The 24257-nt window shown below is 54.7% G+C and overlaps 4 protein-coding genes across 10 annotated transcripts in view; 2 read left to right on the top strand and 2 right to left on the bottom strand.

Moving 5' to 3' along the window:
• PHB2 (prohibitin 2) overlaps nt 1-24257 on the bottom strand; it is a 127276-nt gene that overhangs the window by 18392 nt on the left and 84627 nt on the right. The window lies entirely within an intron of this gene.
• On the top strand, nt 703-6846 carry GNB3 (G protein subunit beta 3). Its single transcript, XM_019464674.2, has 10 exons — nt 703-1160; nt 1405-1491; nt 1780-1818; nt 3042-3148; nt 3232-3295; nt 3419-3581; nt 3690-3756; nt 3849-4050; nt 5135-5351; nt 6228-6846. The coding sequence occupies exons 2-10, from the start codon at nt 1435-1437 to the stop codon at nt 6332-6334; spliced, it is 1023 nt and encodes a 340-aa protein (XP_019320219.1). The 5' UTR covers nt 703-1160; nt 1405-1434; the 3' UTR covers nt 6335-6846.
• CDCA3 (cell division cycle associated 3) lies at nt 8116-10306 on the bottom strand. 2 transcript variants are annotated; one of them, XM_019464675.2, is made up of 6 exons: nt 10183-10306; nt 9797-9972; nt 9404-9533; nt 8837-9130; nt 8611-8714; nt 8116-8474 (listed from the first exon to the last, which is right to left on the bottom strand). In XM_019464675.2, the coding sequence occupies exons 2-6, from the start codon at nt 9914-9916 to the stop codon at nt 8316-8318; spliced, it is 807 nt and encodes a 268-aa protein (XP_019320220.1). In that variant the 5' UTR covers nt 9917-9972; nt 10183-10306; the 3' UTR covers nt 8116-8315. The 2 variants fall into 2 exon arrangements, with proteins under 2 accessions (XP_019320220.1, XP_019320223.1); XM_019464678.2 differs by lacking the exon at nt 8611-8714 and having other exon boundaries at nt 8362-8474.
• USP5 (ubiquitin specific peptidase 5) lies at nt 11035-24207 on the top strand. Of its 6 annotated transcripts, none has more exons than XM_053895921.1 (20): nt 11035-11244; nt 14009-14134; nt 14400-14466; nt 14661-14794; nt 14950-15095; nt 15336-15520; nt 15986-16080; nt 16745-16938; nt 17664-17735; nt 18008-18095; nt 18225-18350; nt 18854-19007; nt 19333-19507; nt 20144-20232; nt 20860-20982; nt 21584-21727; nt 21805-21950; nt 22171-22324; nt 22610-22694; nt 23558-24207. In XM_053895921.1, the coding sequence occupies exons 1-20, from the start codon at nt 11035-11037 to the stop codon at nt 23649-23651; spliced, it is 2607 nt and encodes an 868-aa protein (XP_053751896.1). In that variant the 3' UTR covers nt 23652-24207. The 6 variants fall into 6 exon arrangements, with proteins under 6 accessions (XP_053751896.1, XP_053751894.1, XP_053751892.1 ...); XM_053895919.1 differs by having other exon boundaries at nt 20860-21051; XM_053895917.1 differs by having other exon boundaries at nt 20860-21051; nt 22147-22324.

Below are 24257 nucleotides of genomic sequence, written 5' to 3'. Positions count from 1 at the left end.
GTGGCTGGCCTGGGAGGAGACAGGTGTCTTTGGGCCTCCCAGAGGCGGGGCCACTCAAAGCCTGTGATTTGTCAGGGAAATCTCGGCCACCTGCTCCCCGCATGCAAATGGACCTAAACCCCTGACAGCTGCTCCTTGGGCCTCCAACTCTAAGCCCCGTCTTCCCTCTCTGAGCTTGACCGAGACATAGGGCAGCCTGATCCCTCTGGTTCCAGCCTTCACAGCCCCAGCAGGACTCCGTGAGTCATGGGGGCAAGGAGTGGGCCAAACCCCAGATGGGAGCGGGGTCGGGGTTGCTCCCCGCTTCCCACCCTTGGTCCACGCAAAGCAGGGACAGGCCCGTCCATCTTCCTCTCTGGATCCCCTGTGCCTTTCCCCACCCCCCAGGATCAGACCCAGGGGCAGCTGGTTGGGGTTTGTTGAGAAGAAGGATTATCCAGATCAGTCCCTTCTAATCTCAGCTCCTGCCTGCACCCTCCCCATATTCACCATAACCCTCTTACCCCCCTTCCCCACAACTCTGAACTAAGAGTCAAAATCTTGGGCATTGACGATGAGCCACCTCTCACCCTCCTATTCTGGCTCCTGGACTGGTTGCTAGGCAGGCCCTGACTGCCACGATCATCAGCGTTGGTGGGGGCAAGGGCCTGGCGGGGTGGGGGGTGGGGGGGCTGGAGCTGTGCTTGCTTCTGCTCTTCTGCCCCCCTCCCAAACCCCAAACTTTAATCCTCACAGCTTTGCTCTAATCCCATGGGGCCTGATGCTCTTATCTCTGCCTACAGGGAGACTGGCCCAGGAAGCACCCCTCAGCCCCTCTTCCCTCCAGGGCTTGTGAGGGACTGCTCCTCTCTATAGCCCCACATCCCTGTTCCCACCTACCCACCGCCCCAGGCTGGGCCCAAGTCTCTCTGGAAGCCGCACACCTCCCTTCCTGCCCTCTCCCCACACCGTTGCCAGCTGATTTCATTTGCCTGACGTCGTCGTTGTCGTTGCCCTACCCTTCTCTGTCAGTGCTCCCCCTGACCCCCCCCCCCCCAGAGTTGGGGCCAAGCCAGGCCAGCTCCTCTGGCAGCAGAGCTGGGGCAGGTGACGGGTTGGCGTCGCAGCTGAGGGAGTGAGGAAGCGCCTGGAAACCTGGGAGAGGTCCAGTCAGAGTCCAAGTAAGAGGGGGCTGGCCTGGCTCGGCTGTCTGGGGCTGGGGGCTGCAGGGAGGGCTCGGGCAGGGCTGGGCTTGGCTGTGCAGGGCTCCAAACATGAAGGGGTTGGTGGGGCGGTGGTGCAGGCCACCCAGTCGTCTCTCAATTTCTTGTAGTGGGTTCCAGCCCCTGAGTCAGGTGCGGGGGAAAGGACAGAAACGTGGCCTGGTGGGGACCCCCCCCCATGCTTACCCCTTGTTCCCGACAGGAGCCGGAGCTACCCCTCAACCTATCAGCCATGGGGGAAATGGAGCAGCTGAGGCAGGAAGCGGAGCAGCTCAAGAAGCAGATTGCCGTAACCCCAGAGCCCTTCCACAGGGGGACCCCAGAAAACATGGAACCGGGGACATGAGGGAGTGTGGATGGGGTGGGGGAAGGGGGCTGGATTTACTCTTGAGTGACACCTTAGAGACCCCTGACCTGGAAGTGGCCAGAGACTTTCTGAACGTGGATCTCAAATTTGAGATGTCCCCCAAACCCTAGAGCCCCGAAGCCCACCTACCTCAGAGGCCCATGCACCCACTACCCTCACCTTGTGTTGATGCTCCCCTGATGTCTGCTTCTCTACCTGCCCCCTCCCCAGGATGCCCGGAAAGCCTGTGCTGACATTACTCTGGCAGAGGTGAGACCTCCTGTCCTACCCGCTAAGGCAGGGCCGGAGGGCACGGCAGGGGAGGGGAGGGAAGCTCCCTGGTGCCCAAGCTTTAGTACAGCGTGTCCCTAGAATGAGGAACCACATTGATTAATTCATTCAACAAACATTTAGTGAGATCTGCTGTGGGCCGGCCCCTTACTGGAAGCTAAGAATGCAGATGATGTCCCTATCCTCACCCATAACACAAGAATGATCACATGCTCTCACAGGGTGGTGAGGATGAGGAGAGGGACGGTGCTTTGCAAATCACAAAGCCCTTATAGACCAGTTACTAGTTTTCTAATCGTGTCCTTCACCAATTCTAAGGGCACATCTTTTCACATTGTGACATCTCTGAGATCAAGGTGCGTCCAAAAATAGATGATGCCTTACATTTATAATGGGCAACATGTTTTCTTTCTCAGTGATACCTAGATGCCTGGTGCTTCTAGGAGTTGGTGGCACCTTATATTGGATTAAATATGTTAATAGTAAGAGGGAACATTTACTGAACACTTGCCGTGAGCCAAACACTGGGCTAAGTTGCTTAGATACGTAACTGCGTTTAATTTTCACAACGACACCATGAGTTGATGCTACAAACCTCATTTTGCAGATGAGGAAACAGGATCAGAGAGGGCGAGTAACTTGCCCAAGATACCAAAGCAAGTAAATGACAGGTCAAGGCCACTGACTCGAGCCTGAGCCTAAGTCTAGAAGCTGGATAGAGTTTAAGAGACATAGGACCACAAATTTCAGGAGGTGCTGTTCAGGGTCATAGGGCTGCCCTGGGTGCCCAGGGAAAGAGATAACCATGCTGTAGGTGTTGTATGGGACCCAGCTCCCAGTGGCTTGGGACCACGAATGTGTGTGTCTCTTCCCAAGTCCGTGTTTGGTGACTTCACACTGGCAGCTTGAAACTGGTCAAGGTGGGACTATTTACATGCCAGAAATCATTCTCTCTTGTCTCCTCCTCCCCCACCCCGCACTGGAGAGGTGCTTGTCAAACACCTAGCGACGTGCCGCTAGCCATGCATGGTCTCTCCCACATCAATTGAAGCCACTCCAAGGCAAAGACTTATTTCTCTAAGGCTGGAGGCCTGACCCAGAGCCTGGCACAGAACAGAAACTTGTGCAGATCAGTGGTTGCAACACTGACATCTAGGTAGGTGTTCTACTCACCCTGATTTCTAGTGCCCCCTTTTCTACAGCTGGTGTCTGGCCTAGAGGTCGTGGGGAGAGTCCAGATGCGGACAAGGCGGACGTTAAGGGGACACCTGGCCAAGATCTATGCCATGCACTGGGCTACCGACTCCAAGTGAGACTTGAGAGGCACCCAGAGGTCGGGGGCGGGGAGGCAGGAAGGAGAGGCTTGGGTGACGTGGGGTGCTCTCTGCCCAGGCTGCTCGTAAGTGCCTCGCAAGACGGGAAGCTGATCGTGTGGGACACCTATACCACCAATAAGGTAGCTGCCCCCCACCCCTCCATCCCCCTGTCCTTCCTTTGGGGCATTCATTGTGCCTACCCTCCCCTGCCCTCCCCACCTGGGAGCTCTGCTCAGGTCCTGCCTCTGCCCACCCTCCCACAGGTGCATGCCATCCCCCTGCGCTCCTCCTGGGTTATGACCTGTGCCTATGCCCCGTCAGGGAACTTTGTGGCATGTGGGGGGCTGGACAACATGTGCTCCATCTACAGCCTCAAATCCCGTGAGGGCAATGTCAAGGTCAGCCGGGAGCTGTCTGCTCACACAGGTAAGTGGGAGACCCTCTCTTCCAGTCCCTGTTGCGAGAAGCCCAGGGAAGCCCCAGCACCAGGGTGCTGTGGGCCTGCAGCCAGGGCACTGTCTTGACCACCCCCAGGTTATCTGTCTTGCTGCCGCTTCCTGGACGACAACAACATTGTGACCAGCTCCGGGGACACCACTTGGTGAGGACAGAACACCGTGGGTGCCGGGGCTTGGGGCGCAGCTCTGTCCTGGCCTTTCTGTGACAGTGTGACAGCTTCCTCTCCTCCGGCAGTGCTCTGTGGGACATCGAGACTGGGCAGCAGAAGACTGTGTTTGTGGGACACACGGGGGACTGCATGAGTCTGGCCGTCTCTCCTGACTTCAAACTCTTCATTTCGGGGGCCTGTGACGCCAGCGCCAAGCTCTGGGACGTGCGGGAGGGAACCTGTCGGCAGACATTCACTGGCCATGAGTCGGACATCAACGCCATCTGCGTGAGCCCCGCTCTGCACCCCAGCTCCCGGGAACCCCTCACCACACCCAACACATGCATCCTTCATCCCGGCCCAAGCTCCCTACCCCTTTCTTTTTTAACTTTCCTCTTTGCCATAAGTTCACCTTACAGAAGTTTCCAGAGTAACCAAAAAAGTTCCCGTCTACCCTTCACCGGGATTCACTGCTAACATTTTACCACATTTGCTCTATCGTTCTCTCTCCATAGAGGGAGGGAAGGAAGCATGGAAAGACAGACAGACACATACACCTAGATGTGGCTACAGATACATTTTATTAGTTTTTTCCCCTCGGTCTTTTGAGAGCAAGTTGCAGATTATCATGACTCTTTACCCCTTAAATACTTCAGTGCATGTTTCCTAAAAACAAGGCCATTTTCTTCTGTAGCCACAGTATACTTCTTAAAATCAGATTTAACATTGACATGATATAGTCTATCGTCTATATTCAAATTTCACCAGTTATCCCAAAAATAATAGCAACGGTTTGGCTTTGTTTCGTTTCTGTCCAGGGATGTGTATTGCATTTCCTTGCCATATCTTTTCAGTTACCTTTAAACTGGAACTTTTTTTCTACTTTTGTCTTTCGTGACACTGACATTTTTGAAGAGTACAAACCAGTTTTCTTTAGGCTTTCCGTCCGTTTGAGTTTATCTGACATTTCATCGTGATGAGATTCAGGTCATGCATTTGCACTTGGCCCCGTACTTCCACGCTCTGATCCAGCCTGGAGCCTGGAGTCTGGGACAGCCGCCGCCCTTCTAGCCATGTGACCCTGGGCAAGCTGCCCGCCCTCCCTCAGCCTCAGGCTCTCGCCTGCAATGTGGAAATAAAGCCTGCCTGCTGCGCTGTAGTGAGGGGCAGGTGAAGGGTGTAGGGGAGCCGCTGGCATGTGGCTGGCGTGGGATAAATGTCAGCAGTGAAGAGCGCTGGGGGACGGATAGGCAGAGAGGCTGAGGGAAAGAGCCTGTTCTGGAGCCACCAGGGCGGGAGCCAGGGAGAGAGCAGGAGAGGTAGCGGGCTGCCCAGGTCTGAGTCCTGACCCCCTTGCCACCTGTACCCTCAGTTCTTCCCCAACGGAGAGGCCATCTGCACAGGCTCAGACGACGCCTCCTGCCGCCTGTTTGACCTGCGGGCAGATCAGGAGCTGACTGCCTACTCCCACGAGAGCATCATCTGTGGCATCACATCTGTGGCCTTTTCCCTCAGCGGCCGCCTGCTCTTCGCAGGCTATGATGACTTCAACTGCAACATCTGGGACTCCATGAAGGGCGAGCGTGTGGGTAAGGGCCGCCCCCACCCCCCCCCCCACACTTCTGCCATCTCAGCTGGAAGGACCTTCCTACTAGCTCCCTTCCTTGGGACCCTCTCACCACTGTTCCCTAATTCCTGGATGACTCTGAGCTCTATCCCTAGAATCTAGTCCCCCTTGGCTCCCAATCTAGGGCCATCTTCTCTAGTGGCCCTTCTCCACCACCTAATGAGATAGCTGCTTCCCGTGAAAGGAGCTTCTGTGTCACCCCAGACCTGTGAACCTTGAATGTCCAGTCACTTCTGGATTTCCAGGGCCTCTGCAGTTTCAGGGGCATCCACTGAAGGAAAGGGCAATCTCAGGAAACTGCAAGAAGCCCCATCAGGGAGGTCTAGAGTGACCTGAGGGCCCTGACCCCAACCTAGGGGCTTTATCTAGGACCACCCTGGTCTGAAGTTGAATCAGATGGGGTGGCTTCTTCTCTTGGGAGAGGCCACGTGCTGAATGAAAACAACACTGGCCAGAGGGTCAGGATCCAAATCTGAATTCTGTCCCTTAGGCTCTCAGGGCCCTCGGGCAAGTCACTTTTCTCTGGGCCTCAGTCTCTTTATTTGGAAACATAGTAATGAGACTAAAGAGCTACCTCCCCATTTTCTAGGGCCCATCAAGGTGCCCCTGGCTTTTTTCACAGCACACTGACACTGCCAGCCTTCTCCTGTCCCTCCCTGCCCCGCACCCCGCCCACCCTCCACAGACATTGGCCTTGAGAGAAATCCTGCCCCTTAGGGCTAATCCTCTTTCAGTCCCCACCAGGGGCTCAGAGTCCATGGCCAGTCTAACCTAGAATTCCTACATGTGCACATGAACTGTCTGCCAAAGCAGGCTGACTCCTCTCCCTCTTTCTCAGGCGTCCTCTCTGGCCACGACAACAGGGTCAGCTGCCTGGGGGTCACAGCTGACGGGATGGCTGTGGCCACCGGCTCCTGGGACAGCTTCCTCAAAGTCTGGAACTAAGGAGGCTGGAGGAGGGGAGGTAAAAGGCCACGAAGACACTCAACTGCCCCTCCCCTGCCCAATTTTTTTCTAAGGTTTCTTTAAGTTTTCTCTTCTATACCCTAGCTGCCATTCCCACCCAGCTTTGTCCCTTGAGGGCGGTGGGGAAAAATGGGGAGTCTGCCTTTGGGAGGCATTATCAGGGACACGGGGGCAAAGAACTGCCCCATCTCCTCCCATGGTCTCCCCTCTCCACGGTCCTGCAGCTTCTCCCTTAATAAGCAAGGACAACTGACCCCTCCCCAGCCCTTGGTAAGCCTAACAGGCTTCCAGTCTGAGGCCCCAGGCCCTAGAATTCCTCCCCCCAGAGCCACTACCTTTATCCAGATCTGGGTGGCAGAGAGCACTCAGCCCTGTGACTATGGCTCTGGCACCACTAAGATCCTGTCCCTTGTCTCCTTCATGATCTCTCCCTTTTCTACCTTCTTTATTTCTCTCATAAAGCACCTGCAATAAAGTGTACAGGCCTGGGATGTCTGGGATGTCTGGCTTCTGCCCCACTTCTGTTCCAAAAAGATGCAGGTCTAACTCAAATAATAAAACATTATAGGTGCAGGGATGAAGGTTGGGTACCAGACAGCTTGTGGGCAGAGTAGGGTGGAGGCAGAAGCCCAAGCCTCACAGAGAAGGCCTGAGACAGGTCAGGTGGAGAAGGTGCTCACCAGGTGGCTGGGGGAGCATACACACAATGGTTCACTACAACCTGCCTATGGTGCGTCTCTACAGGAAGGTTATGTTGAGAAGGAATGGGGTTATAAAAGACCCTGAATGCCAGGCTAGGGTGTAGACTTTATCCTAAGGGCAATGGGGAACAACTGAAGAGTTTTGAGCAGAGTAGTTTCACGGTCATGTGCTTCTCAGAAAGGTCACCCCTCGGGCGCCCGGGTGGCTCAGTCGGTTAAGCGGTCGACTCCTGATTTCAGCTCAGGTCGTGATTTCACATTTTGTGAGTTCGAGGCCCACATCAGGCTCTGTGCTGACAGCGAGGAGCCTGCTTGGGATTCTCCCTCTCTCCCTCCCTCTGCCCCTCCCCTGCTCACGCTCTGTCTCTCAAAATAAATAAATACCACTTAAAAAAAAAAAAAGAAAACTAAAAAAAAAAAAAAGAAAAGAAAAAGAAAGGTTGCCCTAGCAGCGGTGTAGGTTGATGAAAAGGTGAGAGTCGAGACTGGCTAGAAACAAGGCAGAAGGTAGATGGCAAGAAATGCAAGAGCCATAGGACAGGCAGGGGGCAGGGAAAGGAATGGGGAAGAGGTTAAAGAATACAGAATCACCAGGATTGAATGCCAAGTGCCAGGATATGGGATGTTAAGAGGGAAGGATTCAAGATAATGGTCAAGGTTCAGGTTTGGGCAACTGGGTGGATAACGTGGTTATTATTTACAGGGATAGAGAGCAGGGGATGAAGAATAGCTTTGGGGGTGGCAGGGGTGGGGGGAGGGCGGATTACAAATTCAACTGTAGACAAATTACCTGTGAAGTGCCTGGGGCACCTGGATAAAGGTCAGGGTTAGATAGAGAGATCTGGAAGTTACTAGAATATAAGAAAGTGATACCTAAACCCTAGAAGTGAACACCTAGAGAGAGCAAGAGGAAAAGGCCAAGGAAAGAGCCCCGGGGGAACACTAGGATTTAAGGGAAGTGTGTAGAAGAGGCCTGGAGGACAGGGAACACAAGTTTCCCAGGCTGCTTTTCTACATACAGAAGCCCAGCACAAGGTTTAGGCATAACACTTAAAAGCATAATTTAAAATCACTTTCTTTAATATACAAGAAACACACGAGACACAAATAAAGCCTAAGAAAGTGCTCGGTCCCCCGAGTTGGTAGTTTAGGGGGAGTGGAAGACAACGAGCCTTTCCAGTCTCCCAGGGAAAGAAGGGGCTGTGAGGACACAACATCACCAGGCTCCTGGTGAACCCGGTGCTGGGGCCACGCACGGCCTAGTTCTCCACCAAGTTTGGAAAGTGCTGATTTTCCTTGTCCTGGTCCTGGCCCTGCTCCCACACTCGGCCTCCGGTTTCCAGAAGTCGTCCAGTTCCCAGAATGGCCCCTTCCTTTAGTGCCCTAGCATTTTCACTCAGGGGAGGAGGCCGCTTACCCTGCCAAAAGCAGTGTGTGAGTTGGAGGAGGGAGGGGGGTTGTTCAGGACAGGGAAGATTGGGTAGAAAGGACTCCCACCCTCTACCTCTCTATCCTGGGGTTCCTAGTAACAGCTTTCACCCTCTCTCCTTTTACCTGTCGTGGTGTCAGAGTTCCGGGGGAGTTGTCATCCTGTAGGATGGTGAGGGGAGATCTCCCTAGTACCTTGCCATTTCCTTTCCGTCTATTGTGCTTAGAACCTAGGGTGGGTAAGGAGTTAAAGCCAAAACCCAAATTAGGGGTTTACAGTTTATTCCTCCTACACTCATCCGTGGACATTATCCCAATTTCTCTTCCCTATCCTTGCCCTTAGGTTCTGTACCTGAAGATCGGGGAGTCTCAGGGTCTCTTAAGGGCTTGTCTGAGCCCTGGCTGGCCGTGGGGGGTTGTGAGGGCTGTCCTGCTTCCTCCTTGGAGGACACCTGCTTGGAGGGGAGCTCAGTCTGGCTCCAGAGTGGCATCCGGTCCTCAAGGGAAAACTGGGTGCCCAGAGGCAAGTTCAATTCGGAAGGTGAAGTTGCCTCTAGGGGCAGAACAAGCTCTGGAGGAAGATTCAATTTGGAGGCTTCTTTCTCAAAGACTTCATTCAGCTGTTTCGCCAGTGGGCTTGGGGGCTCTAAACAGAAGTCAAGTGAGATAGTGACCCTATGATACAAATCATTCAGCAAGAAGAATACATACAGGAACTTTAGGACTCAGGCTCTAGTGGGTGAGGGATTGATTGGGAAGAGAGAAATCGAGGGAGAACATGTTGAGAGAAGAGTGAGATTGGCTCAATCAAAAGAATGGAGGCTCCTTTGAGCAGGAGCTCTGGGAAAATGGCTTCATTGGCCCAACCCAAGGGTGCTAGGTGACAGCCTTACCAAAATTCCCTGGGCCCACCATTTACCTCCGCTGCTGGTCTTCATAGGTGTCCGTGCAATGCCAAGGGTAGGAGAGCGGGGATCTGAGTCTTGGGCCTCATTAGGACACTCCAACTGCTCCCCTGCTGGTAGGGTTGGCTGTGGAGAGCTCTCCACCTGGCAGAACCAAAAGCTAAAACAAGTCTGGACCCCGACTCTTCTTCCCTCCCAGGTCTCTAGCCCCAGGCTGATATTCCAGGCAGGTATTGCCAGGGCCCTCAGGCATTCAGCCTACCCCAACCGGATTAAGAAAGTGGAAAATAAGGTGTCAAATTAGAGGGAGGAGGAGGGTGTGAGGGCTTTCTCAGAATCAGGTTAGGCAGAGGCCCAAGAATTCAGACTCTGCCCCCGTCCCTCCCCGCCTCTCCGCCCCAGAGTACCTGGATGGGAGTGCGCAAGATGCCGGCACTAGGTGAACGGGGGTCCGCCACTCGAGCCAGAAGCTTGTTGTGCGGCGGAGGCCGCGCCGGAGTGACCGGGGAGCTCTTGGCTGAGCCCATCTCAACCAGGAGAAAGAAGGTGGGGCGGGGCCCGGCCCGGGGCGAGGAGGGGACGCCTGTGAGAAATGACTCAGGTCTCAGCCATTACCGCGACCGCGTCCGATCTCTTGCCTCCAGACCACCCGATCTTCCCTGCTCCCAGCTCAGGAACCTCCCCGCCGCTGGGCCAGAGGCCTCTGTGGAAACAACGACTGTTGCAGCTGACAAGCCAGCTCCTTGCGAGCCTGCTGGGCCCTCTAACTTATTAACTTATTCCAATCACTTACCGGGCCCCAATTCCTCTTTGGGATGCACAGAAGCTCGAGCCTCAACTCCCGACGCCGAGTTTCAAACCTCCCGCCACGCCCCCTGCCTTGACTCTATTGGTTGAGCCGACGCAGACGCCAATAGGCCCCCTATATGAGACCCGCCTCCTGTGAGGAGGCCATTGGGCTCGGAGGACGTCTGTCATGAGGACAGTGGGGCCAATGAGCAGCGGCCTGGCTTGCTCAGGGGTGACACCTCCCCGAATACCGGACTTTTGTTCCGCCACCGGCTGCGAGTTGTCCATCGTGAGACTCTGAGGAGTGCCAGTCTTCGGTTTTCAGACCTCCAGTTTCAGAACCAAATTATTTTATTTAAAAAACAGAATCATGAATTATGACGCTATTATGTACATAACTGGCTGGCGCTGTAGTTATGAAGGTTTTTCTGAGGCGAGATGGTAATCCGTATTGGTCGACGGAGTTATCAATCACTCGACACTAACCCTCTCAAACTCCGCCTCATTGGACAGCCCCTTTTCAAATAAAAAGACTACAACTGCCCTTCTATTTTCCGATTGGACAAGACCCAGGAAAGTTTCTGGGATTGATTGGTTTAAACAACCGTCAGTTTCTGCTCTGATAGAAGGCACGCGAAAGGACTGTAAGGGTCCCAGAGTACAAGCGTCCAAAACTCCCGGACCCACCTCGCTGCTCTACATGCGCTCTGCCCTGGAAGAGTGGGATTGGTTCTTCCGACCATCGGTTGCATTAGAAGCGCTTTTCATTGGCGTTACTCAAGAGTAGGGCAGAGGGCGGAGCACTAGTAGGCAGGCTGCGTCCAACTGCCATTCTCGCGCGTCCTCCTTTTAGCGCATGCACCTAACGAGTAGTGCTCATTGGACGGCCAGACTAGGGGGTGGGGGACTGGGAACGGTGGGAGCCGCTGTGTGTGGAGGAGCTGCTGCCGGTGTCATGGCGGAGCTGAGTGAGGAGGCGCTGCTGTCAGTATTACCGACGATCCGGGTTCCTAAGGCTGGAGACCGGGTCCACAAAGACGAGTGCGCCTTCTCCTTCGACACACCGGTAAGCCCATTCCCCACGCCCGCAGCGAGCACGACTTCCTTCCATCGCCCTGGTCATTCTGCCGGGGCCTGCAAGGCTTGGGCTACCGCCTCCCTGCGATGCACCATGGGACTTGTAGTCTCCCACGCTCCTCCCTGCCGTTGCTTTTAATTAGCTGGCGCTGTCGTGTGACTACCGCTCCCGGAAGCCTCCGCGTCCGCCCCACCCTTTCCCCGTCTCGTGGAGCACTGTGGGGATCGTAGTCGCTCACTCCCCTCATTGCCGTTCCAAGGTAGAGGCGCATCCCTCTCGCTGGACTACATCCCCCAAGTGGACCCCTGCGAAAGCCTGGGAGTTGGCCTTGCCTGCCGCGCGCGGCTCTCCGGGTTTTGTAGTCTCGTGTGGGAGGGATGGGGCGACCCTGCACTGTTCTGGGCCGGGGTTTGGGTTGGAGGGTGGGGATTGCAGTTCCTGGGCGCCTAGTAGTCTGGAAGTGACCATGAAGAAGGGCGGTTCTGAGAAAGGCCGACTTAGACTCCACCCATGGTTAATGTGGACAGGGGGCGGGGAGGTGGGTCATTGGTGGTAGGGAGGAGAGGAAAGAAGGGAGGAAAGCTCTAGTCGTTTCTCCTTTGAGGTGAACTATGGCCGCAGCCCCCCTTTTCCCGCCCATCACAGAGAGCACAGGGAACCCTTTTAAAAGTATTCCCAGGGAGATGGTGTCTTTCGTGGAGGATACTAAGACCCTTTTCCCATCCCGCTCCCACTCTTGACTGGTTAGACAAAGCCTCCACCCACACCATGCTTCACGTTTTGTAGGCTCCACCCGGAACCTCCCTTCCTGCAGTTCTGCCTTCCTGTGTCACCGTCAAGCAGAGACTAGCCTTTGGCCTGGCCAGAGCCTGAGCTGAGAAGGCAACAGCAGCCTGGTTGGGATCCGCCCCCCTTACCACCCCTCCCGTCAAGCGGTCGCTGGGCCCTGCCCAGGGTGTTCAGCCAGACCAGCTCGTGGCAGGGAAAACTGCAAGTCAGAGTGGAAAGGCTTCATTAATGCATCGCCAGTGCTGAGTATAGCAGCATGATCTAAGGCCCAGTTCAGGATCATCACTGTGATTTGTGGTTTGCTTGGTTTGCTAGGCTTTGATCTGGGCCTCAGACAATGTGCTGCTTCTCTGGAGTCTGGCTTTGGCAGAGCCAAAAGAGGACTGACTGCTCAGAGCAGAGCTCCAGGGCTCCCAAGACTTGGGGAAACCCAGCATTTTTATTTCCAGCAGAGGAGTTTGGTTACTGCAGAGCTCCTGCATGCCATCTAGTTCATCAAGTGCATGGCTTGGTCCTGTCTTTCTCAGGAGAGAAAGGTTTCTCTTAATTACCAACAGATGGTAGAAGTCAGTGGCTCCCTCTTCACACTCCTGTCTGCCTCTCCTTAGGAAGTGCTTCGAATAATCCAAATGGTGTTTTTGTAAGCTTATTATACTTTGCTTCTTTTATCCCAAGTCAAGAGATCTCCAATGTGGCCTTGTTGCTTTCCTGACCAACTTCCAGCATGTTTGATTATCTTCAAATTCAATTTATGGTAGAAAGCTTGTTTGACCCCTGTGATGAAAAATGCTCCATTTGCCCATGAACATTGTAATCCACACTGTTCTAGGGAGTGGTACAGAGCTATCTATGGGACCAAGAACTGCCTTAGACGGTGCCCTATTTTTCATATCGCAGCAGAGAATTTTTCAAGGCCACTGAGGCATTTATTCGAGGAAGAAGATGCCTGTCGTTGCTTGGATCTGAAGGAAGACTGTTGTTTTCTCCAGTTACCTCCTCTACCTTATCCATCACTATTCACAAAGACACTGGGAGACTTGCTCAGTGTTCGAGAAGCTCATCCTCCCTCCTTAGCTGTGATTTAGGGTTGACCCTTCTCTCCCTGTTTTCTCCCTGCGTTATATGTGTTTGAGTTGTCTCAGCAGGTATTGCTAGATTATTCTAGAGAGGGATTGGCTTTGAGGTTGGCAGTTGATGGACTTCAGTGCGGGATTTAGTTATTGGTCAGAGGGGAGGCAGCAGGGCAGTGCCTGGAGAATGCTGGTCTTCGTGTCCCTGCTGAACCAGGTCCAGGTATAACAGTGAGCCCCAGACAAGGCACTGTTAGCCTGGCTCCAGGCTTTAGCAGGAGAGGAGGGAGAGGACTCAGCATGGACCAGGATTTGATGACCTAGTAGGATGTTGTAAAGGAGAAGTCTGGTCTTCCTGGCAGGCTCAGGAGCTGGGTGTATTGTTCAGGTGCTAGAATCTTTGCTCCTCCAGTCTGGAAAGTTTTCTGAATCCTGGAGATTAGGCAGGGTTTGTTGTGTGTGGGGAGTAGGTTCAGTGTCTGACATGCAGGTCTTTCCTCTCCCGGGAAAGGACCCTTTTTCCCTCTGAATGTAAGCACTGGCCCTGGAAGTCCATGGTATTTGATTCCCATTGGCCTCGTAAAGGGAGTTCTCTGCAATTGATTGGAAGGCTCCAAAGCCCAAAGAAGGAGCGAGAAGGAAGAGGAATGGTGACTGACAGGTGTTGCTTAGCTCCTGGTGTCCTTGTTGGTTGGTATCAAAGTCATAGGAGAATGGGGAGAATCTTAGCCATGTACCAGGTCCCAAAAGGCTAAATGACTTGCCAACAGCCACATGGTGGTAGAGAACAGAGCCTTTCTTGTGGAAACCAGTTTCTGACCCCAGGTCTTGGTTTCCCCACCTAGCCAGGCTTCATCCTCCCTGTGTCTCCTCCCCTACCTGTTGCACTGCAGGAGTCTGAGGGTGGCCTCTACATCTGCATGAACACATTCCTGGGCTTTGGGAAACAGTATGTGGAGAGACATTTCAACAAGACGGGCCAGCGCGTCTACCTGCACCTCCGGAGGACCCGGCGCCCGGTAGGCATGGAGCTGGGGGCAAGGCCCGGGGACTTTCAGGCACATCCCACTGGTCTTCATTTTGAATCTGTGTCTTCTGTTCTGACCTCCCAGAGGTCGCATTTCCCCCTCTTGCCTGTTTCTGTTGGTATCATTAAAACTTAGCACACATGTTTTATTTAGCTTCACTCCCTTCTGAGATTAACCCACCCTGTCCTGTCCATCTTCCCCATTTGTCCCTTCCCTGGCACTCACTGCTGATCCTGCCCTTCCTGCCTCGTTGCAGAAAGAGGAGGACACCACAACAGGCACTGGAGACCCCCCCCGAAAGAAGCCCACCCGGCTGGCTATTGGTGAGCACCATTTCAGCCCTGTTCTTCCCGAGCTGGTCTTTCCTGGCCTCAGAGGCACTCGAAAGGCCCCCAAAGAATGGGCCTGACCAGTGGCCCTAGAGCTCTGGAGGGGACAAAACGAGATGCCGTTTGGGAGGAGGGACATTTACCCGTGGTGGCTGTTCTACCCTCCTCCTTCTTCCCTGCCTCACCAGGTGTTGAAGGCGGGTTTGACCTCAGCGAGGAGAAGTATGAATATGATGAGGATGTGAAGATTGTTATTTTGCCGGATTACCTGGAGATTGCCCGAGATGGGTTGGGGGGACTGCCTGACATTGTCAGAGACCGGGTACGAATGCCTTCCTGCCCTGCCGGGGACTCTGGGGCAGGCAGGTCCAGAGCAGTGACGTCTTGGGCAAGCACTGAGAAAGCTGGAGACTGAGGGGCTAGAGGGACTAGAGGGCGGGGGGTTGGGTCCCGTCTCTGACCCTCTGCTTCCCCCAGGTGACCAGTGCGGTGGAGGCCCTACTGTCAGCCGACTCGGCCTCCCGCAAGCAGGAGGTGCAGGCCTGGGATGGGGAAGTACGGCAGGTGTCTAAGCATGCCTTCAACCTCAAGCAGCTGGACAACCCTGCTCGAATCCCTCCCTGGTGAGGCCTGGCCCCTCCACCTTGGGGCACCACCCCCAGAGCAGGGGCAAAGAGGCCACCCTCCTGGGGGATCTGGTGGGAGAGAGCATCGGGAGCAGGCTAAGGAGGGGGGCGCTGAGGGAGATGAACTCAGCCAGGGGCCGTCCAGAGGAGAGGAGCAGAGAGAGCTCTCACACTGGAAAGGCCAATCCCATATATCCCCCTCCCCATAGTTCAGCATATTTTCTTCTTTCTGGTTAGCGGCTGGAAGTGTTCCAAGTGTGACATGAGAGAGAACCTGTGGCTCAACCTGACAGACGGCTCCATTCTCTGTGGCCGCCGCTACTTCGATGGCAGTGGGGGCAACAACCACGCCGTGGAACACTACAGAGAGACCAACTACCCGCTGGCCGTCAAGCTGGGCACCATCACACCTGATGGAGCCGGTACTCCCTCCCCTCCTCCGGCCGCCTCCACGCTAGAGTGGGCTTTAACCATTACTCGGGGAGCACGGGAATACCTCCTCTTGATAAACAATGAGAATGTTGTAGACGAGACTAGAGCTTCAGCTAAACCCCCCAAATACGAGTCCCCCTCCTTAGAGGTTACCAAGATAATCTGTGTAGTGAGTATCCTTCCCAAACCATCTGACCCCAGCACCTTATCCTGGGGGTGGGCCCCCAAGAAACGCCAGCCCTTGGCCTCTTTTCACCCCGTCTTCCCTGACAGCCAGTCTCAGAAGGGCTTGTGACCTCACCAATAGTCAGGGAGCCAAGAGGGTTACCCTTACAGGCTCATCCTTCTGTCCCACCAGCGCTCCACCCCCCCCCCCCCAACCCCGGGGCAAGGAGTGGGACTGGTGGTCAGGCCAGAGCCACCGCTTCTGACGATACCCCTGCCTCCTGCCCTAGATGTGTACTCCTATGATGAGGATGACATGGTCCTGGACCCCAACCTGGCTGAGCACCTGTCCCACTTCGGCATCGACATGCTGAAGATGCAGAAGGTGAGACCCCTTGCAGCTTCAGACTCTTCTCGTCCCTGCCCGCCAGGCCCTGCCTCGCCTGAGGCTGAAGCAGCGCATTGGAGCGAGCTGCCACGGTTATCCCGGTCCCCAACACATGTGGGCTTCCTTTGAAAAGGTTTCTAGAATCCATTATTCATTCATCGACCACTACTGAGTACTTGCTCTGTGCTAGTCACTGCGTGAATAAGACAGGTGTGGCCTTTCAGGGACTTACACTCTAGATGGAAAGGCAGATATTAATCACATGCTCAGGCACATGAGTGAATGAACACAAACCGAAGGGCGCTGTGAAAGAGACCGAGAGGGTGCTGCAGTAGCTTATGGCAGGAAGACCTGGAGCGGAGACCTGAAGGGTGAGAAGGGGCAGCTTCGGAATGGAAAAAAACACTTCAAGTGGAGGGACTCGCATTCATTTCTTCCTCTCCCCCAGGCAGAGGCCTGACCACTAAACCGCTTCCGGGACAATCGCTCAAGGCCTTCTGGAACTTGGACTGGAAATAGCTAGTGCGTCTTCCATGTTAGAGACCATAATTGAACACATTCTGAGCTCCAGCAGGGTAGCGTCCCGGACCCTGTGAAGGATCAGTGTAAAAAATTCAGGGCTGAGTGTCTCGCCCTGTCTGAAGCGTCCCTTCCCTTGCAGACGGACAAGACCATGACTGAGTTGGAGATAGATATGAACCAGCGGATTGGCGAATGGGAGCTGATCCAGGAGTCGAGTGTGCCACTGAAGCCCCTGTTTGGGCCTGGCTACACGGGCATCCGGAACCTGGGTAACAGCTGCTACCTCAACTCCGTGGTCCAGGTCCTCTTCAGCATCCCCGACTTCCAGAGGAAGTGAGTGGTGCCCTCTCCCCATGACTGGCCCCTTGGCCCTGTACCCCTGACTCCGCAGCTCTCCTCCTGGACGCCAGCCTCTAGGCACACTCCTCCTTCAGCCACCCTCAGTACCTCTGTGTGCTAGCTCCGTCTTTGTTCCTGTTATACTGTGGCTAGCGCTCTCCCATTAGTTCTAGAACCACCCCACTGTCACCCAGCCACACAAGCCCCACTGGGAGCAGAACACCAAATCCTGGGGCTCTCCCTGGCTTCCTGACTACTCAAGGGTGAGGTGGTGGTCTTTACTTGAGGCCAGTGACATCAGATGAGTACCTGACATGGACATGTAGCACTTGGGGGAGGGGAGGGCTTGGGTCACTAAGGTACCAAAACGGCAGATTCTGAGCATAAGTGAGCCTGCTTTCTAATTGAGAAGGACTTGATGCACATGTGAAAACTTAGCAATGTGGTGACACGTTCTGTTCCAGGCAACTTTCTCCCTTCCCCTGGCTCACTCCTGGGTAGGAGGCCGGGGGGGAAAAATGCATCAGGGTACACTGCATGCTGGCATAGTTGAGAAGGGGAGGAAGGGCAGGTTGCTGGAAAGAAATGGACTCCCGTGTTTTAACCACATGACTCCCTACTCTGAAGGTTGCTTGTTCCCCCGATCTAATAGATAATAGTCCCCTTTTCCTTGGAACCCATGCCAGAGCACCTCCAATTATCCTTCTCTTGGCTCTTAGGTATGTGGACAAGCTGGAGAAGATCTTCCAGAATGCCCCGACGGACCCTACCCAGGACTTCAGCACCCAGGTGTATGTAGCCAGGTCCTGTGTACAGCCTCGCAGCCTGTATGCCTTCGTTCTCCTCCATGACCACCTGGAGTGGGCAGCAGTTCAGGACGTTTGCCTCTGGCCATGCTGTCTGCCCTGAGTTGGGTTCCTGGGGAATCTCAGGTTTTTCACATTCTAGAGAGTTGTCTGAGGTCTATATGCCGGGGTTGAGTTGGGGAGGAAAAGGCACAGATAGATGTCAGACGATCAACAGTTGACTGAAGCTTAAGTGGTTCTCTTGGATGTCAATGCAGGGCCAAACTGGGCCATGGCCTTCTCTCGGGAGAATATTCCAAGCCAGCACCGGAGTCAGGCGATGGGGAGCAGGTGCCAGAACAAAAGGTGAGTCTGGGACTCTATCCCTTTCAGGCTCTGGAATTATGGGGAAACTGAGGTCTGGGAGATGTCTAAAGAAGGCCCCTTGGTGGCCTACTTGAGCCCCAGCTGAATCGCTGCCCTGGCTGTGCCTAGGAAGTTCAAGATGGCATTGCCCCTCGGATGTTCAAGGCCCTCATTGGCAAGGGTCACCCCGAGTTCTCCACCAACCGGCAGCAGGATGCCCAGGAGTTCTTTCTTCACCTCATCAACATGGTGGAGGTAAGGGCCGGGAAGATGGCAAGGCAGGGCACTCCACGCTCCCTCCATCTGCCTGTGGTTCTCTCCCTTCTGCCTCCTGCTCATTCTTTCGTGTCAGCCCCCACCAGCCCCACCCCTGGAACCTGGCGGCGGGCATGCACTGGGCCTTCCCTGTGAGTAGCAGTTGCCCCTGGGGAGGACAGTAATGCCAAGCAGTGATGCTTACACTGGATGGGCTTGTGGCCTAATGAAGGATGCACCCAAGAAACTGATAGGGAGATGCCTATTGCTTATAAAGAAAAATACCAGCGTGTTCCACCGCAGTCTCCCAGTGCCATGAAGACACCAGAGTTGGAGAGGGGGAGCTAATTAGGGAAGGATTCTACTCTTGAGTCCCGAGAGCCTCCTAGTGGTAGACTGCCTTCTGCTCCTCTCTCTCTCTCCCTGAGCCCCTAGTGACCCTTTCAGGCCCTCATCTCGTTCCCTGGCCGCCCAGACCTCCCCACCCTGCCTCTTTCCCATAGAGGAATTGCCGGAGCTCTGAAAATCCTAACGAAGTGTTCCGCTTCTTGGTGGAGGAAAAGATCAAGTGCCTGGCCACAGAGAAGGTGAAGTACACCCAGCGAGTGGACTACATCATGCAGCTGCCTGTGCCCATGGACGCGGCCCTTAACAAAGGCAGGTTGCCCTCAGTGAGGCCTGGGTGCAGTGGGGCTCCAGGGTGTAGGAGTGCTTGGGCCCCTTAATGGGAGCGGAGCCCACAGTATGCCCTGCTCCCCCAGCCGGAGGGCCAAAGCTGGGGCATCTCGGGGAGGTAGGATCACCTTTGCTTGTCAGAGCTGTGCTGGGGAAGAGAGGCAAGATCGTATGTGGATGTGTGTCAGGTGGATTTGGGGAGAGTGGAGGAGCCCAAGTAGTCACGGACAGAGAGCCAGTCTGGCAGGGCTAAGGAGGGAAAGAGGCAGTGCCCTCTGAAGGGTTCACCTGTCAATTCTGTCCCCAGAGGAGCTTCTGGAGTATGAGGAAAAGAAGCGGCAAGCCGAAGAGGAGAAGCTGCCACTACCAGAACTGGTTCGGGCCCAGGTGCCCTTCAGCTCCTGCCTGGAGGCCTATGGGGCCCCCGAGCAGGTGGACGACTTTTGGAGCACCGCCCTGCAGGCCAAATCAGTAGCCGTCAAGTAAGTCTAGTTGGTCTGCGCCCAAGGTTTCGGGCCAATGTCAGGGTAGTCCCAAAGACTCTGTCTGCCTCTCTCCCATCCTTCTGTCCCTTTGTGGTTGGATTCTCAGGGCTAGCATCAGTTGGGGCTGGTAATCTGGCCCTGAGGGAATCAAGAGGCCCTGGCAGGAGTAGACTCGGATGATGGACCATATTACCTTGTCCTGCCCCTGCCGGAGGCTCCCTCTTCTCTTGTGGTATGGGGTCACATTTTAGTGCACCTTTTGTCCACTTAGTCAGGGTGAAAGCATGTAGTGTCCGTTGTGGACAGAATTTGGCTTTCTAGCAAATGGACTTAGTTTGGGCCTAATTGTGTCATGAGCATAAGCTTGGGATCTGAAGGAGTGCTTTGGTTCCAAGGGATTTCAGCCATTCCCCACTCCACCCCACCCCCCACCCCCTACCCTTTGACAGGCCCCTGGCTTCTGCTGCTCCTTGTCTGCAGATGCTCTGATGCCTGCCAAGGGCAAGATAAGAATGTGGAGTATCTTCTGGGCATCAGGGCTTCTGCCGGGGAGAGGCTGAACCTCAGGGTGGGGGTTTCAGGAGAGGAGGACTTTGGGATTCTTTGGGTACTAGGACATTCTCTCTTCCCCAGGACCACACGATTTGCCTCTTTCCCTGACTATTTGGTCATCCAGATCAAGAAGTTCACCTTCGGCTTGGACTGGGTGCCCAAGAAACTGGGTATGGTGGCTGGGACGAATGAGGGAGGTGAAGCAGAAAATGCTAGAAAAAGAAGGGACCTTAACATGTATAAACGAGTGTTTCTCCAACTTTCCTCTGAAGGAGGAAAACATTACCCTAAGTGTTTCAAGATAAGGCACGTTTGAAAAGCGTAGACTAAAACTATGAAAGCACTTGATTGTCATAGCAGTGATTTCCAACTCAAAGTGATTTTCGTAGTTTTACGTTTACACTTGGGAAGATGTTGTCATTTAGATAATCTTGAAACAGTTCTCATGAGTCTTACAGCCCCTCCCGACTTGGAGAGCTGCTAATTGAACTTCATTTCCTTAGATCAGTTGAGCCTGCAGAGGTAGGAAGTCTTCCTGTTGTACATGTGGGAAGCCCCCATCCTTGTCCATAGCTCATGTGTGGTAGATCTAGGACTAGAATCCAGGTCTCCGGATTCCCAGGCCCACCATTGTATTACACCAGGACCCCTAAGACTTGTGCTGCTCTGAGCAGCAACTTATTATTACACAGCAGGGCCAAGGTATGGGGCAGGGCTTTGAGATTCCCAAAGTGCTTTTTCAGGGAGGGCCCCAGAGAGCTGCTGAAGTGACCCTTTTCCTGCCATGCCAATTACAGATGTGTCCATCGAGATGCCCGAGGAACTAGACATCTCCCAGTTGAGGGGTACAGGGCTGCAGCCTGGAGAGGAGGAGCTGCCTGACATTGCCCCACCCCTGGTCACTCCGGATGAGCCCAAAGGTAGCCTTGGTTTCTATGGCAACGAAGACGAAGACTCCTTCTGCTCCCCTCACTTCTCCTCTCCGACATGTTAGTGACTCTTCTTCCTGCCTGTCTCTCTCCTTTGCCGATGGGGGTCTTCTCTGCCTGCCTCCCCTTGACCCTGTCCTTCGTATTTTCTCCTGTCCTCCCTTTCCAATTTCCCCTGCCCTCTTTTGATGGATGTGAGGACTGAGTAGAGCGCTCCCAGCCACATTGTCTGTGTGGACCGCAGCAGCACTGGCTAACTGCCTCTCTACTTCGTTACCTCATTGCTTGGGGGTGGGGCGAGGCATCATACTCCAGAAATAGGGCCCATTCTGTGAGAAACGGCAAGATCTCCATGGGAGATCTTTAGCCTCAGTTCTGTATCTTCAGTACTGCTGGACCCATGTTATGTCATGCTGTCATTTAGGTTCTGGAGTAAGGTGCCACCCCGTGGAAGAAAAATGCATGGAACGGGGGCGGGGGGGAGGGGAGGAGTGGTGGTTGGGAGAGGGCCGGGGGACTGCACTTCGGGAGGGAGAAGGAACAGATCGTGGCCCAAGGAGTCGGGTCACCGTCTTGCTTCCGCCCCCAACAGCACCCATGTTGGACGAGTCCGTCATTATCCAGCTGGTGGAGATGGGCTTCCCTATGGACGCCTGCCGCAAAGCTGTCTACTACACAGGCAACAGTGGGGCTGAGGCCGCCATGAACTGGGTCATGTCACACATGGACGATCCAGGTAGGCGGGGGTGGGTAGCAGGGCGGAACAGGGCCACCGTCCTCCCCCACACACTTCAACCCCTTCAACCCCCGCAGATTTCGCAAACCCCCTCATCCTGCCTGGCTCCAGCGGGCCTGGCTCCACCAGTGCGGCAGCTGACCCCCCGCCGGAAGACTGCGTGAGCACCATCGTCTCCATGGGCTTCTCCCGGGACCAGGCCCTGAAAGCTCTTCGGGCCACGGTATGCGCTGTCCCCCGGCTGAGGACTGGGGGGCCTGTGGGAAAGAAGGGGGTGCGGGTGAGGTTCCATCTTTTGTCAACAAGACCGAGGGCAACCGGTGTGGTATGGCCAGGGCTGAGGCACCACCCTTTGGTGGCCGTGGTGAAGGAGCTGAGCCGTTCACTGGTGCTTTTCTTGCCCCGAACTTGTTGGAAAGAGCAATGCTTCCCTCCTCTCCAAGAACAATAGTTTAGAAAGGGCTGTGGACTGGATCTTCAGTCACATTGATGACCTGGATGCGGAAGCCGCCATGGACATCTCGGAGGGCCGCTCGGCTGCTGACTCCATCTCCGAGTCTGTACCAGTGGGACCTAAAGTCCGGGATGGCCCTGGAAGTGAGTGTCCTTGGGAAACAGGCCAGTGGAATCTAGCCAGTCAGCTACCAGATCCTCATTCCAAGGCAACTCTGGTGGGGGCGGGGGGCGGGTGGGGGGGGCAGAAGCTTCTTTCTGCTGACATGGCTTCTGAAGGGGGGATTCTGGGAGTCGGAGACAGACTTGTGACTCAGTACATGCCCCACCTTCCCTGAAACTTGCGTCCTGAGTTTGAGCTGTTGGATGTACCTTTGGATGTCGCTCGAGGATTCCTCTCAGTGTCTTCTCTGCACCCCCCTTCTCTAGAGTATCAGCTCTTTGCCTTCATCAGCCACATGGGCACCTCTACCATGTGTGGTCACTATGTCTGCCACATCAAGAAGGAAGGCAGGTGAGGGGCTGGCCGTGTACCTTCCAAACTGGGGAGCGGTGGTGAGAATGAGTGGGAGCATCCTTGGAGCCCTTAGAATATTTGCAGGAGAAGGCAAAGGCCTGCTGAGTGGGGGGCACAGATACACCACACATTTTTAGAATGTTTGACAGCAGGGATCGGCAAACTACAGCCCAAGTGCTGCATCTGGCCACCTGCTTTTGTAAATAAAGGGTTTATTTTTATTTTTAAGTTTTATTTTTGAGAGAGAGAGAGAGAGAGTGTGCATGAGCAGGGGGGAGGGGCAGAGAGAGAGGGAGAGAGAGAATCCCAAGCAGGCTCTGTGCTGTCAGTGCAGAGCTGGACACGGGACTCCAACTCATGAACTGTGAGATCATGACCTGAGCCGAAATCAAGAGTCAGACGCTTAACTGACTGAGCCACCCAGGAGCCCCAGAAATAAAGTTTTAATGAACATAACCGCACTTAACTCACATATGTATCATTTGTGGCTGTTTTCATGCTGCAACAGGAGAATTGAGTCATTGTGTCGGAGACCGGATGGCCTCCAAAACCTAAACTATTTACTGTGCAGCCCTTTACAGAAAAAGTTTGTGGACCTGACGGGGGCCTGGCAGGACTGGGTGGGGGTGGCTGTAGAGATACTGGAGGATTTGAAGGCTTGGAGTAGGGAATGAGAACGGGATGCCCCCTTCAGGCAGGTAGCAGCTAGACTGTAGGTTGTGGGGGCCCAGGCTGAGAATGTTGGGAACCTGTGCTCCAGAATCAGCAGGACCAACACCAGGGGCTATGTCAGAGACTAAGCTGATGCAGAGTGGATGCCCTGTGTGTTCATCCTTCTCCTCCCTCCCCTGCTTCCCCAGATGGGTGATCTACAATGACCAGAAAGTGTGTGCCTCTGAGAAGCCGCCCAAGGACCTGGGCTACATCTACTTCTACCAGAGAGTGGCCAGCTAAGAGCCTGCCCTGACCCCTTACCACTGAGGACAGGGGACAGACCGTCTGGCATGCGGGACAGGGGCTGAGGAATGGACTTCAGCCCCACCCCTGCTCTGTTCCCTTTTTCTTTTTGTCCTCAGCAGCAGGGAAGAAGCTAGAGGCCATAGGAGAATGGCCAGGCAAAGCGGGGGACACTCCAGAGACTTTGGGGATAGGGCAGGAAGGGGATGGGAGGGGCTGGCCACCTGTCAGTGAGGAGACTTTGTTGCTTTCCCCGCCCCTTGAACCCACAGTGCTCTGCTTCTCTGTGTAATCCTGCCGGCCCCTGGTGTGGAGGGGGGCTTGTTTGTGTGTGCGCGTGGGTGTAGCTTTGTGCAGCCTCTTCCACAGGAGGGGGCGTCTGTGCCTCCCCTCCCCCTTTGTGTTTGCTCCCTGTGTGGTCAGGCAAGGAGGGCTGGGAGGGAAATGGGGATCCCCCTCGCCCTCCCGCCGGTCTTTCCCCCACCCTGTCTCTTCCCTGCCCTTCTCTGGAAAATGCCAAAATACACGATGTGAATAAAAGTACAATGGCTAAGTTGTGTCCTGTTTGATACCTTAAGGGAGATTAGCAGGTGAGTGGGTCTG

Source organism: Panthera pardus, unplaced genomic scaffold, assembly GCF_024362965.1.
Source record: "Panthera pardus isolate Hobbes unplaced genomic scaffold, ASM2436296v1 HiC_scaffold_6, whole genome shotgun sequence".
In the NCBI taxonomy this organism is placed as follows: Eukaryota; Metazoa; Chordata; class Mammalia; order Carnivora; family Felidae; genus Panthera; species Panthera pardus.
Note: the sequence above shows the minus strand (reverse complement) of the source record. Positions and strands in the feature narration are given on the sequence as shown.